Genomic DNA, 19,048 nt, shown 5'->3' on the forward strand with positions numbered 1-19,048 from the left:
ATGTTGAAATTTTATGAAAGAACCTTGGCTTAGACTTTGAAGCCATGCTACGTAAAAATAAAACCTCACACTGAAATAAGAATTCCTTCACCAAACAATTGCAGTTTGCACAGTATCCAGAATGCTTTCTCATTTATCATTATGTATAAATATATATAAAATAATATAAACTTTTATTTATACATTCAGTTTATATACACATATAAACTAAATATAAAAATTCAGCATCTGGATTCTCAAAAAAACTGCATCGTGCAAAGTCTGCCTCTAATTGCAGTTTTCCTGACCTTCTTCATGATCTCCATTTTTTTTGGCCTATGACACAATTTGAAATCAACGTAAACTTTTACTCAATCCTGTAGTATCTGTTTCCTCCTTAGAACACTTAAAAACAAATGTGAAGGAGCATACATTTTAAACACAGGGTGAATCAAGCCAAAACGTGCAGGAGGATCTGCTAGAGTACTGCCTCTCAAATTACGGTGGAATTGAAAGAATATCTTTTTATCAGATTAAAACTATAGATATTAATTAGAAGCAACAATGTTACATTTCTTCAGATCACTTCAAAGGCAAGAACTGAGCTGCTATAAATCACACCTAGCTGATGAACTAGCAATGTGGCACAGCCTCATGCCAACACCACCACCAGGCATAGTGAGGTATGTAATATATTCCTCAGCTACCGTCAAAGTTAAAGCTTATTCCCAGCAAATGAGACACGCCTGCTGGCTTGGCTTTCACAGCCAAAACCCACGAGTGGTATCAGCTGGCAGAGGGGATGCAGGAATATACATCACCTGGTAAATCTGCCTAGCTGGTGTCACTAAAAGCAGAGAGAAGGAATGCAGCCTCTAGCGAGGGCAGGTAATGAATTGTGGAGGTGTCTGTGCAAATAGACTTATTAAGAGAGGTAAGGGTAACAAGAGCAGGAGAAAAGGAAATACCTCCTAAAAGCAATCCACTTGAAAAGGATTTAGAAAATAAGGAGAAAAGGCTAGGCTCAACTAGCAACCAAAGCAGGGTCTGAAAGCTGCCTCTGAACCATGTACTGTGATGGCTGCTTTAGCAATGTTTACTAGAAAGTGCTACTAAAAGTAATTTTCAGTTGCCGCTTCACATATCTACCCTTAGGAAACAAGCCTTTTTTTTTTTAATACTGAGAAAAAATGGCTATATTTACAAGGTTGTACATTTAAAATACAGTTCTTTACTGCTAAAGAAAGTGTTTCCAACTCCTTGGTAGAAATCAAAGGAAACATGAAATTTGGCATAAACAGCACTTCAAGATTATCTGTCTTGAAATTGCTGTTGTGCCATGAAAGACATCCAACATGATTAAACTATGTCTCATTACTCATCTTAATCATTAACACTACTCACAGGACCAATGACATGTATTTATGGATATCAAGCAGACATTTGGAGGGAAAGAAGAAAAGTTCATGACTCCAGTTAAAGTAAACATCAACACTTAAAAACTGAATGAAACCACATTTAGTAGATACAGCACTGTGGAACACAGCCAGTGGAAAAATAATAACAACAGCAAGTGCTTCCAACTATTTCTTCTATGTGCAGTTTAAATACAATTTTTACATTAGGCTTGTGAAGATACTCTTATCTTGGATAACAAATATGCTTTTATGAGACTTTTTGCTCAAAGCCTCTCCATGGCTTTTCAACATATTACAACTTCACTAATGCAGATTTCAAATCATTCTATCTATAAGAGGTTTGAGGTACAGTGCACAGATGTACAAATCCCTTCATCTACAACTGCTCGTCTGGAACATAAAGGAAAAACTTCAAGAAGCATTCCTAAATGATCTTGATTGCTCTAAATAGACAAAACCCATATTCCTGTTCACGCCTGTACAGAGAGAGAAATTTTGTATTTTTATTGAGGCAATAAAAATCAAACCAGAGAATACAATTATGTACTTTTCCCCTATTTGCCTTCGCACCCACCAGAAGAAAAACGCAAAAGGATCTCATTTTTTAAAAAAGAGGCCATAAGGATAAAAAGACAAAGTAATATAATCTCAAACATGCATAAAAGAATATTCATACCTGGCCTTTGAAACTGGCAACATATTAAGTCTTGACATTACCTTTTTGCCTGGCCTTGGCTATTACTTCAATGTGTTTCATTGCTGCCTTGAGCATCTTCTTTGTTACAACCGTTGGAATGTCCACCTAAAGAATAATTTCAAAAATCAAACCAAAACTGTTCTATCCCCTCCCCCCCAAAAAAATTTATTACAGACAACCATCAAACAGTAATTTGCTTATATGCTGTGGTTTGAACCATAAAATGAACCATTAAGAAATAATCGAAAATTATCTAGGTGAGTTGACAGTGTCCTCATTCTTCTGCCAAGGTATATAAAAACACACAGAACTAAATGCCATAAACAACACAGTTAACTCACATACTGCCAACTCATTCCCACTAGGATTTTTTCATTGCAATAAATAAAACAAGGCAGTGTGACTTTTGAGTCACAGTAGATGAATGGCACAATTTGACCACCAACAAAATGAATCAAGTTAACTATGCTCTGCTTCTAACACTTGCATGCCTTAACACTCTACAGTTGTGTCCACAAGGACTAAAACCAAAGAGAAACCTTCCTACGTACAGGCAAAAAAAATGTCACCCCTCATGTGATGGCAGAATCAAAAGAGAATTTGAGTTACACAGTCAAAAGACCATTAGTGCCAAAACCAAAACCATGTGATCATAAGCCAAACAAAAAACATGTCTGATTTAATAAAGGATTGTATTAGGGTCCTGCATTTCTATTTTCTTTGGTGACTACAAAAATGGAAGGAGAACAATTCAAGCACAAATGACTTTGTGTTGTCTTGGCCCTGCTCCAAACAGGCTCTGATCATGGTGCTCATGGCTGTATCCAGCTGGTGCTGAAAACCTCCTGGGTTGAACACAGTCACCTCCTCCAGCCCCAATCATCTGGGTGGCCCTCTCGCTGAACCTGCTCCACTTTCTTGTAAAGAAGAGCCCAAAACTGGATTAGTATCCTAGATGCTATCCAAAGAGCATCCAGTGAAGGCAGATTGATTTTATCTGCTCCTGTCACTACAGCCCAAGATGCTGTTGGTGTTTTAAGCTGCCACTGATGGCTCATATTCAGCTCACAGCCTACTATGGGCCCAGGTTCTTTGCAGCAAGCACAGCTTCTCCCTGAACCCAGTCAGTCCCCAGCCTGTACAGTTTCAAGGAACTCTTTATCACCTGCAAGTTTTTACAGAAACTCATCTAGAAGGTGATTTACCCTTTGCATACTCTTTATTTTAAACGAGACACCTTAGAGATGCAAAAACATGCACCTGTAAGTGTTCAAAAACTAAGAATTCCACACAAGTTTCTTTCCTAATGGAGGAATCCCTCCTTGATACAGCATCTTGCCAGACAAGGAAGAGACAATGCAATTGTAAAGGCCACCAGAGCCAAGAGAAAAGTTGGTGGTTTTTTATTCAATTGTACAAGGAGAATATTGCATATTCCTGCACACTCCCATATAATATTTGAGGTGCACAGCTATGACCTGACCTGGCCAGCCCCAACAAGCCAGTACAATTGACTGGAGCTGCCTAAAAGTAAGGTCAGCTCCTGTTTACAAGCAGAAAAAGACAAGCTTCTGCTTATCAATGGAAAATCCTGTCTTTTGTGCCTCACATTCCAACAGTAATTTCTAGAAATTGTTTCCTATGGCATATAAGGATAGGGAAGTGTTTCTTCCTGCAGAGGTTTCTTCCTATAGACTCAAAGAGTACAGTCAAGGAAATTGTTATCAACTCTGCAGTAGACACTCTGAACTTTTGTCAAAAACTTCCATCAGATGCAGGGTTATCTGTACTACACCATAAAAAGGTGTGGTACAACATTTCCCTTTCCCTTCAAAATCCATAGCCAATCCAGCAATGGCCACAGCAAGGAAAATCCAGATTTGAAGTATTTCAGCGTATTAGAGTTGACTGGCCTGAAGTGCTTCTAATTTAATTCAACAACCATGCTTTGACCTAGGCAGCTTTAAACAGAAAACAAAAGGATTCCTTCCATTAAAGCAATTTGTAATTTTAAGTCTCAATTCAAAAGTAGAATATTCTTTGGCAAAAAAAAAATATAAAGATATAATCTAAAAAATGAAAAAAAGCCCGTGTTTTCTCACACAATTCTTCCTTAATTTAAACATTTTATCTCTATTAGCTAGAACTAATGCTTTCAAGCATTTAATAATAAATCCAAAACAGAGTACAGCTGTTTGGCAAGGTATACAACTATTTTATTTTTCAACTGATGATGATTAATTTCTCCTCAACATATGCATTTCTGTGATTAACTCTATTTTGTAGGTCCCCTGACAGTGCTTAATACTGGCTTGATTGTTTGTTGCACACACTGCCTACTCAGAGAACTGAAGACACTACATTTAAATGCTCGCTGTCACAGGCAGAGATGGTAAATTAGCACTCTACTTCAAGGTGCTGTAACTCACTGAAGATATCCCAATCAATGGCTCATTACATGATCAATACAGGAGACATGGTCACTTTCTGAGTCAACAATGGATCCATGCACAATGCAACTAACACCAGCAAGTATTACAGCTCCAAATTAAATTTTATGACCTTGGTCTAGATTTTCACTTTGAAGCTTTACTCCACTTTCACACCTCCGTACAATATCTGTGCTACATAGACATTTCCTAATCTTCTCCCATGTCCATTTTAAAAAGTAACATGCCTGATTTAGAGTAAACAAGAAAGTCATCTGGATTTGATGTGTAAGAAGGAGAGAGTCACACTGTTAATAAGTCATGACAGGGTACATGCACAACTTGTAGCTCAGAAAAAAAATGCTGTTAGTAAGGAGGAGGGAAAAAAGACACATATTTATGGTAGTGGCTACAACAGAGAGGCCAGCACTGACTAATTCTGGAAATTGACTTAGCAACCCTTTCTGCTTAGAACAGCCAAAATAGTTAGAAACAATTCCTGTGAAACAGGCTTGGAGCACTTTACCAGGAAATAGCTGTGCTGTTAAAGAGAGCACACAGAAAAAAAGTATATGCTAATAGGTTAAACACATCAAATAAAAACTTGTCATCTTTAGCACTCAAAATGCTCCTGAAGAACTGCATTAATGTAAGAACCACATCTGTTTTAATTCTTACAGTAACCTGGTCACCTAATGACAGTCTATTCTTTATAGACAATGTAAGGGCCTTGTTTGCATTTTAAGAAGACAAGCAAGCAAACAGAAGCTATAACACAGCTCACCATTTCCCAGTAGGTTTTTTTCAGTATTTCTCAAAATGGTTTCCACTTGGATTAAGTCACCAAAAGACTTAAGACAGCTAAAAGATCACAAGGTTTTAATAATGCCTTGCACTGGTGTAATAAATATATCCATTTGCAAGAACTGGGGAAAGGTGTGAGTCACAAGCGACCTTCACAGATCACTTATTCCAATCCCCTGCCATGCCAGGGACATCTTTCACTGGAGCAGGTTGCTCATATTCAACACAATGCTGAACACTTCAAATGATGAATCTTCAGAGATGGTTTACAGCTAGGAAGGGAATAAGCTCCAGAAAGATGGGGCAGAGACCACAAAGAAGTAACCTGGATGGTTAGAAACAACCTACAACATAGGGCTAACATTGAAATCACAATTAAAATAAAGAACTCACAAGAGAGGGATATCAATTAATTCTGATGGAAAACCAAGACTAATACCTTTAAGTCACCTTACCTTGTGAATTCTCCGAACTAAGACAGATGCAAAAAACCGTAGTGTCCCTCTCAGTTCATCCACTGAGGACTCATCATCAGTAATATTTCTGCAGTGTTTCAAAGCATGGCATATGAGAAAACAGAATAAAATAAATTTCTATTAATCCAACCACAATACATTTGGCACTATTAAAAGCATAAGAACAACCACATTCAACAGTGATACTTCAGCTGGAATGAACTGAAATGAAATCTACCAGAGTCAGCAGTCTTCTGTCTGACGAAAATACACAGCATTCCCACAATGTCTGTGCACAAAACAGCTTAAGAAAAACGTCAGGAAATTGCAGTGATTTACCAATTCCTGCTATCATATAGTATCTGCACAATTTTGACTGAGTAAAATCTAACCTAGCTTCTCCATATGGAAACACATCCAAACTCAATGGTATAAAGCAAATTGAAATTATTTGAAGTGGCTTCTGCTTGGAAGCAAAGAAGAATTTAAACAGATTTCCAAATCACTATGTCAAAATATCATCCAAACTTTTAATCTGGCTTGCCAGTTTCCATCCACTGCAATAAAATATGTTCAGTGAAAACTCATGGTAAAAATAATTAAATGTGATTCAGGAAGAAAAATACCTAAATCCATGACTTTTTTGGAAAATTGAATGAAACAGGAAATACACTAAGTCTTAGATGAAGAAACTGCATCTAAACTGAGTGGAAAAAGATCGCAATGCCAGCATTCCACAAAAAGCAAGGGAAAACCAAAAACCTATCCGTTATTAATATGAACTTCAGAGCATGACTAATATATTGGTAAAACTGAACTATAACAGCTGAATAATGACAAAACAAAGGAAGTTGCATCCAGTTTTAACTAATGATCATATGCAAGAACCATCACACTTTTGGTGATAAATTAGTGTAGTAAGTAGAAATATTACTTGTGTTATAAAAGAACACTGCAAGCAAGAACAGGACATTTAAAAATAACTTTTAAAATTATGCATAAAACATTTTATATTATTCAGTATCCAACTTTTAAAGCACTTTTAGCCTGGGTTACAGAACTTTCAAAGGCATGTTGATGATGAGCAACCAGGTAAATATACTAGAGATTCCAGTGACCTGAGAGTCAAAGTATGTAACTAATTGCATGAGAAAACACCTCAAAGAAAGCAGCCTGGCACAAGAAACACAATTATCCTCCAACTGCTAATCACATGCAGATAAGAACACTGTAGGGGAAAGTTTGGTTTAAGATCAGCAGCTGATATTTTATATGCAATATGGTTAGAAAATACCCACACTGTCAGAGGGATTAGCATTGCCAAGGGGTTGGCAAACCAACTGTATTATGGTATTAGTAACATCTGACAGACAGGAAGATACATGAAGTAATTTGGACCAAGAAGTTGTTATTTTATTGACAGTAGGATAACCAGTATCTTGGCTAGCTCAACTTGGACACAACTTTATGCCACATATTCTTACAACAGATTTGCAAAGACATTGTTTTAATCACCAGCAGACTGAAGACTGGCAAAAAAAACATCATGAACCTGTAAAATGTCAAATCTCCAGTGACTCAGGGGAAAGTCCAAATAACCCTCTTGGAAACATTTTAAAAGCTGGCTGTGTTTTCCCAGAACTTTAGAAATATTAATTGTAAACAGTTACAGAGTCTAATGTCTCAAGAGAGATACGCTCAACTGCTATTGCATGCAAAGCCTTAGGGGATCCACTGATAAATTAAAATCATATACAAATAACAAAGTGATATTTTTCCTCTGTGTGTCAATTATTCTTACAAAACTTGGCTAACTCCTTTCAAAAAGATGTAGAAAATAAGTCACAAGCTAATAAAAATGTACAGCTATGGTTTGTAACCCAACAAAAATTCTAAATTTTTCTTGCATTACTTGCATTTAAAAAGAACTTTCATTTAAAATAGAAGCAGCTCCACATGTGAAAACACTGTATTTAGTCACCATCAAAAAGAAATGTTTTCATAGTAATGTATCACAAAATGTGGTAATTACTGAATTCTGTCCTAATCTGAGAGAACTGGAGCTGCAGTACCATCAATGACCAAAAATATTTAGTAAGCAAGAGTGACCCATTCAAACCTTAAACTCTATTTGAAATAAGGTCAGTATAAGTAAGATATTATATACTCTTGCTGTACAGCATAAGCAATAGACCTGTGTTTTGTAGCTCTACAAACTTGGCATTACTTACAGCTATGTTTGATTCTTCTCATACAGTTGAAAAAAAATCTTAATATAACCAGTATAAATACTTTGAAAAATAAAAAGCAAAAATGCACATAGGTGTAATGACCTATTTCAGTAGAATTCAATGGATTTTAAGCACTAACCCTCATTCCCCTAAAGTGGTCCAAATTTAGGACCCGCTTAAATTTTAACCTGTTAATAAAAAATTAGAAATTCTTACACCATTTATTAATGAAACGAAGATAAACCATTTTTTATATGCTTACAGCACTTTTATTCCTAAGCAAAAAATCCATGATTTTATCTTGCAACCCACCCTGGAAACATAACACTTCCCAGGCTTCTGACTGAGATATATCCTGGTAACACTAATGTCCAAGACAGCATTAGTTGGCACAACACATAAAACAAAAACCAAGGTCGTTGAAAAAATAAATAAATAAAAATTTAAAAAAAAAAGGTGGCTTCTATGCAAAATCCATTCACATGAAAGGCAGAGCAGCTCTCCCAAGGAATTATGACCAAACTTTTCTATGCAAAGGAACATAGCCAAGAGTTTTAGCAAACTATCTGTCAAGCATGAATTGCCTGCTAGTGCTCACCCAGCCACGCTGCTAAATAAGGAGAGCGTGGAGCAAAGGCTCTGGGAAGAATTAACTGAGTTAGGTTTATTTGCTTAGAAAACAAACATGCCCTGGATGCATGAATTCTATTTCTCAAGTGATGTGAGCTTTGCCAACAGTGCAGGTACAACTAGAGTAGGAAAAATCAGAGCTGACATGCTCTACAAGCCAGCTCTCAAACTATGGCACACAGACACAGTTCAGGTCTCCCTGCACAAACCCTGCTGGAAACACCCACATGTCAAGACTAAATAGGGTCACATCTGTTAAACTGAAACCAGTAAGCCTTTCAGGACCAAGATGCTTCCTGTAGAATTGCTTGGACATCACAGCACTCACTGCAGATCACTGAACTCCTGGTATTTCAGGTTCACGTGAACCTGAAATTTAACAACCTTCAGGCTGTTAGATTTCAACAGCACAGTGTGAATGTACGGAACTAGCTCAAAATCCAGAGGTACAGCCATGCAGAATTTAAGACAGGGCAGGAACACCTACGCTGCTCAGCAGAGGGCGAGATGGAGCACAATGTAGTCTGGTTGGCTTCAGACAAGGTGTACTTTACACTGCATTTCTAACTGCACATTACAGACATAGTGAATTATTATCCCCACCCCACACAGATGATGTATTCCAGACTTCCACTGCCTTGGGTGTCAGAGAGGTAAGTAATTGGTGGAAGCCAAGTTTTCTCGTCACTCCACAACAAAGACATTAAAGACACTTTCCACCAGCCAAGAAAAACCTGTTTTCCAATCATGCAATACAGCAAAGGGTTGCCTTACATTTGTTACTTTATCAACAACCCAACAGAACATGCTCTAGTTTTCTGTATTTGAAAATTTAAAACCTCGAGGTTTCCAACTTGCGTTCACAAGAAGTGGTGCTAAAGCTCCCTCTGCTGTTTGCATCAGCAGTGAAGTTTTACACTTCAGTATGTTCAACACACAAAGTTAGAGATGAGATGTGCAGGTATTGGCCACAATCAAAACCCAAGAGGCAAAGAAGTCTGAACAGTAAATTTTGTGTCCAAGACAGAAAAAAATCCAAACGAGTAAAAATAAAAGAAAGCATACTTTTTTAAGGACAAATTGAACTTTCCATTCAATGAAAAAGTCAAATTCAGAATTAAGGCAAGATGTTGTTTTAACACATTAATGCCAGCATTATCAGTTATAATATTTTAATATCAAATATTTTAATATCTTCTTACAAAGCATTGCAAAGCACTATAATATATATATATCAAAGTACAAGGAAGAAAACCCGGAAGAAAAAAAAAACACAGAAAAAATAATCAGCCATAGTCTTTTCTTTATTCACTATTTAATAGTTATTTACACAGCACTAGTCTATTCAGCACAACATAATCACCAACAGCCTTAAAAGCTGGAAAAGTTGGAAATTAATGAGATGACCAAGAAGTTGGCCATAGGTAGTTTAAATATCTTTTCTCTAAAACCCTGCAAAGTTTGTTTTTTGGTTGTTTTTATTTTTTTTTAAGCAATATGATAGATCAGTATGCTTCTAATCTGAAAGTAAACTTAAAAGGTAGTGACAGGTTGAATTTTCACACAGATTTTCATCAATCTGTATTTAGCTCCAAGTAAGAGTTATCTCAAAATAAAAAAACAGACAATCTAAAAGTGGTTTTAGGATGAAATCTGAATTTCAGAACCACCTCTATTATAACTAAACTATCAAAAGATCTGTTCTACTCTGCTAAGAGACAATAAAACAGTGATTCCTAGCACTCAAAAGGGTCCTTTATCTTTCACTAAGGAAAGAGAAAGGTTTATTTTCAGGTGTCAACTTCTTAAACAGGTTGATAAATATTTATGATATTAAAAATAGTAACTTTTAGGTAAAGCTCGTACCTGTACCATGGATAAATAAAGTTTTCCAGCACCAACTCAAGCACCTGTGCAGAACAAAGACAACCATGTTACAAAATAAACAGTTTACTACAAATCTTTGTTAGAAGAGTTAACATCACAAACACCTTCCAAAACCCATAGGACATAATTTATACATGGTAAAACATAAAAATGTGTAAATTGTGATCCTGTTGCTAGATCAACCATTTTGCATCTTGATCAGTACATTGGCCAACTAACATCAAAGTGATGCTTTCATCAGATATCAACACGAAACATCTGCCACAAGTACTATCTATCAGTAACATGAAGCACAGTGTCATGGCCACCATCAGGCAAATGCTACAAAAACTGTAATCTTACCTTAAACAGCCCACGCCTAAATTTTCAGATCAGTCCCTGTTCTTTTCTGGCATAGCATGGAGTGGTATGCCCACAGGCACAGTTACATACCACCCTTACACACACCTCCATCCTTTTTCACCCAAACCTCCACCTTCAAGATGGGACAGTCATTCCTGCATGCTCATCACTCTCAAAGAAAGCAAAAGAATAGTCATAAATAGCAATTCCTATGAAAGCCATCCATAACAAGGAAAGAGACAGAAGGATGCAGTATTCTTAAGATTCCTCTTCCTTCAGTATAACCCCAAGATATCACCCACACTACCTTCTCCCACTGCAACTTATCCCTCAATTTGAATCAGGGTTTTAGAGATCAGTTCATCCCCAACAGCATCAATGCTGATGAAGGGACTAAGAGAGAATACATGTTGCTATGTGAGGTTCCTCAGCCATGTTCTGCTGAAGGAAAGGTTTTTCAAAGCCACTGTGTACAAAGAAAAATGTGAAGTCTGTTAGAAAGGAAAGCTGAATGTACCAGCTGATATACAAGTGACATTCATGAGAATAAGTGCTACTCTTCTTACAAGATGTGCTGCTGCACTCATTCACACTGCAAGAATTCAAGACTTACTAAATTTATACTATCTTTAGGGTACTACATGCCTCTGCTTCTCTCATGATTATAAAAGCATACTCAATAAAAAACACACATGGCCTTTTTAATTCTTCTCAACTCTTCAGACGTGAGCAGCTCAAGAATACTCTTCTTCTGTCTTCACTAGTAAGAATATCACCTACTCAGATTGGATAAGATACTTTCTCTTTTCCAGCTGTTCCATTTCAGTGATTTTCTTCCCCTCTCTCTGAAGAGACGTCTTGCAGCTTGGGATAACATTAGATGTCTGTGTTATGGACCACACAAAGTCATCAGTGTCTTTTCTCCTACCCTTATGTGCTACAGCAGTCATAGATCTCAAAACTGTAATACCATCATGTGTTAATGATGGATGGGTAAACTAAATGTTTTATCATGTTGTTGTGTGACATCCCCATCCCCCATCTCGTATTTCCATTTAAAAGCAGGTGGAAGGGTAAGGGAAATGACAACAGATGCTTCAATTCCCAGTCTAGAAGAAATTAAGAAATCCCAGGGAACCTTCTATGGAAGTCAATCTTCAGACAACAGAAAGGAGACCTCAACCAGCTCCAGTCAGCAATCACAGGCCATTAGCCATAAAAGCAGTATATTAAACTACTTAAACCAATTTCCCTGATGCCTTCCATAGCACTGCCACTTCATGAGCCACAATTTGCTACACAGAAATCTCAGTCTCACAGGTATGGCGACACTATTTTTCTTCATGCAGAGTTTCTAACAAAATAAACCTCTTTCAAGGCTCAAAGTGCACACTTCAAAAGAAATGCCTTACAGAAAGCTTGCAAAAAAAAAAAATCTATCTGTCTATTAAAGGAGCCCTTTTCCTTCTTCCTCCACTTTTCCTCTGTGCTTCCCCCTCAGAAGCAACAGCAGCAGAGCAACTTCTGTTTGGAGTGGAAAGTGCACTTGCAGAGCCTTCAAGCACAGAACAGTGTATTCAAAGGTATACAATGAACTCCTCTTGAAACAGCTTTCTTCATTTATGACTACTATTTTTGAACTGAGAGCCTGTCTATCAAGTTTTCCATGAATGTGCCACTACAAATTCAGTTCATTAGATGCTAACATAACTTATTGGCCCTCTCTTCCTCTATAGTCCTATGGAGGCCTCTGAAGGCACTTGAAGAATTATTTCCAACAGAGAGAGATCTGATCCTTACTGCTGCCTGAGCAAAACACAGTTCTGAGATTCATCTTCCCATGGTTATTAAATAAGCAAGGAAAGTAACAAAAGGTGCAAAACCTGATGATCCTTCCCACTCAAAAGTGGAAGACAAAGTCTCCTTCAGATTCTTCCCATGTTGCAGTAACTGAGCCCCAGCTGAACCATTTTACAGACTTGCCAGTGTTTCTCTTCCACAGCCACACTAAGTGCAAGCTTTATGGTGCTGCTTCCACAGAACACTGCAGACAATCCCACCACACAGAGACAGCATGCACAAAGACAGACAGCTAACTCAAAATGCACTTTTCACTGGAGTCCACTTATTGCTGATAAGATATCAGGAGGCAAGACACATTCTACTAGGACTCAGGTTACCTATATGGCCCTAATAAAACATGTGGGGGCACAGAAAGCAGCCCCTACTTGCAAATTAATTTAACCCATGGCAGAGGCAGTTATGTGTGATGCTCTATTCCACCAAGGTGTTGAACAGAAGTTAAAGCAGAGCTACTGTGTGAAATCATCCCTACTGCAAAAATGGAAGTGCTCAAGAAGTAATAAGCCATTATTACTGCCACTAACTTTTTCAAGGCATGTAGTCCATACCGGTTTTCCTTCAACCCTATCAGCATTCCAGACTGTACAAGTGCAATTGTGCTTGACAGAAAAAACTTGGCCACATCATCCACTGCACTTTCATGAAGCACTGGGGAAGCAGGACATGTGCACCCACTTCCATTCTATCAACAACAAAAATATTATTCAGGCTCAATTGCTCACATTGCACACACACCAATTAAGTAGATGGGACACCTCAAAAAATGACAGCTAATGATAAGACATTTCCTTGTCTGTAAAGTATTATCCTCCAGTTTTAAATACAAATGATGAGTCATTCCATTTAAAGCCTACCTATTTTTCAAGCATTTTGCAAAATGACTGGTTCTACTATGCGTGGGCAGCTTTGAATTGGAAAAAGATTACAAGTGTAAAACCAAATACAGCAGGTAGCAATATAAGGAGCAGCTGAATTAAAAAAAAAAAAAGAGAGAAATTATTTTCTAGCATGCACTGCAACACTGCAAGCTAGTCAGTCTTTGCTGCTGAGACAAGCTTTTTGGGGACTGCCACACAACTGACCCCAATTGTCAGGAGGAGGAACTGTGCAGACGAATGATGCTGAATCAGTGGCAGGTCAGAACTACCAGGCCCAATCAGAACAGAAAGGAGCAAGGATTTGATACATAAACCACAATAACAATTCTAAAGCCTTAAAAGAGAGCACAACCTGACAGCTGAGGCTACTTTCTGGGAGTAGAACAAGCCACTCCAATAAGAAAGCACACAGTCCATTGTGCTACTGCAAAAGTTCAGGACTTGTATAGAGCACATTCAAGCAACAACTGATTTCTTGTCAGGCATTTGTCTATTTCTTGCTTTTAGAAAACAACAACAACATCAAAAAAAAAAAACAAAAAACAAACAAAAAAAAACCTCAGTCCCATAATGGAGTCAAAAACCTGAGAAGAATTAAATGAGATCAAAAGACAGCAGCATCTTGATCCAGTGAGACTTTTTTTCACCATGCTGATAAAGAGTAGCTGAGCAGCTTTCCACAGATTTGACTTGCAACCGTCTCTCACATAGCAAAAATGAGATTGTATAAAAGAGAATTGAATCCTGTTGTTCTGGTAATTAATTCATCTTTTTCTCTACAATCTGTAGCACCTGGATAATACACAATGTAAAATTAACCAACTGATATCATGTCCTAATTCAAAAAGAAAGAAAACATTGAAGAAACAAGCATAATGCAAAACGGATTAGAAACTGGAAACAAAATTAAAATTAGGTCACTGCATTATTTTTGTGCAAGATGCAGCCCAAATTATAAAATACTGATGGATGCATGGTTGAGACAGTTTAGCATTCAACTGCAAAAACAAACATAAACGTGGAGGGAGGAATGTTCAGGCACAGGTTTTGTTATTCTTCTAAACCACGCACAGCAGCTGAATAGACTAAAACAAGGCTGCAAACGATTAAGAATTTGCAAAGTGAGACAAACTATCATCACAATCCAAGACAGAAAAATCCATACTTGTGAGGAAAACTTGGATTTCTTCTGATTTGAGTGTGTATTAAATTATTCTGAAAGCACTTGAAAAACACAAGCTTGACGGCTCTGCACCTGGCTCAAATTAGAAACATTTGGAAATGAGGATATTGCCAAAATTCTTCAAGCTGCAAAAAAACAACTAGAAAAATTAAAACATAATAAAAAAAATCCTAAATTATTCCAAGTATTTGAAGAAACTGCTTTTTAGAAACAGACTGCACTCTGCACTCCTTTAGAATCTAATTAACCTTAATTCAATTCACACTGTATCATCTTCTCTCTAATGTATAACTAACCCACAAAAGAAAATAAGAGCAGTCTCTCCTTCCAACCTGAAGCAGGCTATCCAATTCCAGACCAGCATTACATTCTGCATCCTCAGAGCAGGTGGTGAAGAGGAATATGGTGTGGGCAGAACCCCTGGCTACCCTTTTAACCAGTAGAGAAGAGCTGCAGTGAGGAACCATGCAATGAGATTTCTCACCCCAAACAGTATCTGTCCAACACAGGTGGAGAAGGCGACTCACACGACTTGTTTGGGCTAACTGAGGAGGGTGACCATGGCTCAATGCCCTGGAATGGTCCAGAACCCAGGCCTGGTTCTTCCCTCCAGGTAAGTACACAAAGGAGGTAAAGGAATGAAAAGCATGGCCATGGATACACATGACCCACACCGGCAGTGCTGAATAAAGCAGGGCCTGGGACATGCCACTGAAGTGAAAAGTAACAGCAAAGAAAAGGTCACTATTTTGGTAAAAGCAGATATACAGCAATAACATGGAAAATGCCAAGGAGGTAACTATGGTATCTACTCACATCACTTGCAAAGAGATATTACAAAGAACCTTCTCAGCATCAAATTCCCATTTAAGCCAAACAAGAAAATTTCCAGTTCTTCAACATCTACAACATCCTTTATTAGACTGCCCCAGCTATTTGGTACCACAAATCCCAAAAATATTAAATGCATGGAAGCATTTATTTTACATTCTATTATTAAAGCAAGAGGCTATTGAAATTCTATTCAGCAATATTGTCGTCTTAATACAGTTAAACTTATTTTAAAAATAAATTAAGTAGCTTTAAAAGAATAAATGTTTATTTCTGAAATCACAGAAGAAGTCACTTCATTCAACTAGAGGAAGTCAACAAGTTGTTACCTGTTCTTTTTAAAAAACATTTTTCAACTGTCCATGCCTTCCTCAAGGTTTTCATTCTCCTCCCACTCCTTCAGTGGGCCATGCTTGGGACAATGTCTCTCAGAGCTGAAGTGTCAGCTTATACCACAGACACACATGGCTCTGACTTCACACACCATGCTGCTAACTGCAAGAACTGACACACAAAAACGGACTCAATTCTGCCATGCCAGTTGTTCATCCTCCTCCCACAGAATTCCAAAGTTGGAATTCTAAATAAATGGATATTAATCTACGTATGTGCTTGCGTACCTTCCTAGCTTCAAAAAACACAAAGCTTATCTGTTTAGCTCCCAAAACATTGCATCAATTACTAATCAAGGAAATAAAAAACCAAGCCCAACAAAAACTGTTCTTCAAACAGTTCTTTTTTTAAAGAGATTAGAACGAAATAAAATTTCTGATTTACGGTCTTGCTACAAAAAATAAATATGCTGTTCTTCTTTGAGTAAATTCTGCAATTTCTTTTTAAAGAAAGGTTTTGTTACAGCTTTATCTGACGACTTTAAATAGATTCATGGAATGGTTTGGGTTGTAAGGGATCTGAAAGATCCTCCAGTTCCCAGACCCTGCCACGGGCAGGGACACCTTCCACTTGGCCTCAAACACTTCCAGAGACAGGGCAACCAAAAGTTCTCTAGGAAACCTGTTCCAGCACCTCACCATGCTCACAGTAAAGAACTTCTTCTTAATATCTAATCTAAACCTACTCTGTCAGTTTGAATCCATTCCCCCATGCTCTTGTAATTTTTTTCATCTTTCTTGTAGAGTCCCTACCATCAAATTCTCATGTTCATTACAGAACTTTTGTAATTGGATCAAATCATCTTTTACCCTCAACTCCAAGAAACTAAGCAGGCTGAAATCCTTCATTTCTACGACACAGACATGCTCAATTTTAACTGATCTTTCCATTATTCTTCCCAATTTACGCAGACATTTTTTCTGTGTTTTAGGTGCACTGCTACACAAGCAGTCCATGTTTAAAAGCAGGCCATCTTGGCTCCCTGCTCCCAGCAAACACTCCTTTGACTTGACTTGGATTTGAACAAGTTAAAACACCTCCAAGGTACATCTGAACCATCTAGTGAACCAGAAGCAAAAGGTTTCAAAGACACATAATAAAAACCCACAGAATTTTAATGTACCGAACAAACAATGCACCAATTACCTCTGAAAGTGATGCATCAACCTTGGAAGGCACTTTCAGATCCAGCCATGGCTGATAGTTTTCCAGAAGCAAAGTAGGTCTGTAGGAGAGCATGGAGAAGTTTATGTAACAATGTGCAATTGACAGGTTCCTACTGTGATGTGTCAAAGGGCAGCAGTGCCAAGCTTAGGAGTGCCACACATGTAATTTATATAATTTACCTGTGCCTCTTGCATTTGACCTTGCCACACACAGCACAGCTGTGACCATGGGGAAACAGCTCCGGCAATTCCAACTGCTAAGAGATTTGGACAAGCTTACATTCTCCAAAATGATGACTCTAGTAACATAGCCAAACATTTGTAAATTTCTTTTCAGAGCATACTATTACAGAGAACTGAATAAAGACAAACTTATTCTTCCAGCAGGAAAACAAGATAACAAAGCATAGCATGAAAAACAACAGAATCTTAAAAGAAAAATCGCTTCCACTGAAACAAAGTGAGAGGACACAGATATCCTTTCACATCTCCACTCATCTCCCTGTACATTAATCAGTCTCGTAACAGACCAGATGGTTTCTCTGCCTTACTCATAGCCTTGAACTATTGCAACTATACCCTTTTAGCCCTATGAAATTCTACATTGAATTAAGTTAGAAAAGAGCAACTTGCTTTGGGAATATTTTTCTTTTTGAAGTGCAGTACTGCTTAGAGAATTTTGATTACAGTGAGCAAAGACTCACCACTGGCCTATGAAAAGGAGGGCATCTTTAGAAAAGAAAAAGCCCCCTTAAAGGAGCAAACAACATAGTTTCTCCACTGTCTGCTACTGAAATGCTCAAAATGTGCAATGAGAGAAGGAGGAAATAACATCCTTGGACAGCCCAACAACCGGCCTTGCAACCGTACGTGAATTTGACGGGACTATGCAGAAATATGCAAAGAATTCAAAGTCTTAACCATCATCTACTTGCCTGCCACAAAACACCTGTCAGCAGGAGTGTGTGAGCTGTACTGACGCACAATATTTCTGAAAGCAGCTAGGCTTAGACAATAATTACCACTCCATATAGATTCTTATCGTATTTTTAAAAAGCACAAGACTCTTTACAGGCGTATTTACCTTGGGTTTATATTTTATTGTGAACAGAAAATTGGGCAGGAGGGAGTCCGGTCCCAAGGAACAGTAGAAGGTGACGACCCCAGCCACGAAGGACCAGAAGACCATCAGAACATGAAGATACCTTACAGACACACAGGAAGGAAAAGCCGCTCGTGAGAAGGCGCAGCGCCGCCCGCGCCCGGCTCCCCGCCCGCCCGGTTACCGGTTCAGGAGGAGGGTGGCGGCGCCCAGCCCCAGGAGGAGGCAGCAGGACAGCGGGTACTGCCGGCAGGTCTCCCGCAGCCCCTCGGCGCCCCGCAGCCGCCGCAGCAGCCGCCGCCCGGCCGCCCGCACCCCCCCCATGGCGGCCGCTGCCGCGCCGGCCGGGCCGGAGGCGGGGCCGCTTCCGCTGCCGGCGCCCGCTGATGGCGGCGAGGCCGCGACGGGCCCGCCTCAGGGGCCGCCGGGGCGGGGACGGCGGGCGGGGGAGGAGCGGTGGCCGCGGAGCCGGGAACGGCGTCCGTGCAGCAGCGCCGTGGCATTTGCAGCTGCGCCGTGTCACGTAGCGTGCTAAGCACTGCAAATAGAAGGGCTCTGATGACAGCAAGCTTACCTAGTTATAAATACTTGGGTTCTGGACAACGAGGGGTTCCCAGCGCCAAGCGGCCAAAAAGTGCCACGTCTGATTAAATGCTCTATATTCGGATGATGACTGAACTAAATCATTCAGTTACTGGAACACTAAAACCCTATAAACACCACTCAAAGCTTCGTATATTGACTGTAGAGAAAAGGAACA

General features: G+C 38.8%; 1 protein-coding gene across 7 annotated transcripts in view; it reads right to left on the bottom strand.

The window, feature by feature from the left end:
• SNX14 (sorting nexin 14) overlaps positions 1–18,632 on the bottom strand; it is a 45,876-nt gene extending 27,244 nt beyond the window's left edge. For 4 of the 7 annotated variants that reach the window (XM_064707491.1, XM_064707490.1, XM_064707486.1 and 1 more), the window contains exons 1-7: positions 18,473–18,632; positions 18,271–18,391; positions 17,367–17,443; positions 17,167–17,245; positions 10,510–10,553; positions 5,783–5,870; positions 2,115–2,199 (exon numbers count right to left, since the gene is read on the bottom strand). In XM_064707491.1, coding sequence (XP_064563561.1) covers positions 2,115–2,199; positions 5,783–5,870; positions 10,510–10,553; positions 17,167–17,245; positions 17,367–17,443; positions 18,271–18,391; positions 18,473–18,612 — 634 coding nt within the window. In that variant the 5' untranslated portion in view covers positions 18,613–18,632. The remainder of the gene's footprint in view (positions 1–2,114; positions 2,200–5,782; positions 5,871–10,509; positions 10,554–17,166; positions 17,246–17,366; positions 17,444–18,270; positions 18,392–18,472) is intronic. The other 3 variants (XM_064707492.1, XM_064707489.1, XM_064707488.1) reach the window with 1 other exon arrangement.
• Positions 18,633–19,048: the final 416 nt, after the last annotated feature.

This window comes from Zonotrichia leucophrys, chromosome 3, assembly GCF_028769735.1.
Source record: "Zonotrichia leucophrys gambelii isolate GWCS_2022_RI chromosome 3, RI_Zleu_2.0, whole genome shotgun sequence".
Lineage (NCBI taxonomy): Eukaryota > Metazoa > Chordata > Aves > Passeriformes > Passerellidae > Zonotrichia > Zonotrichia leucophrys.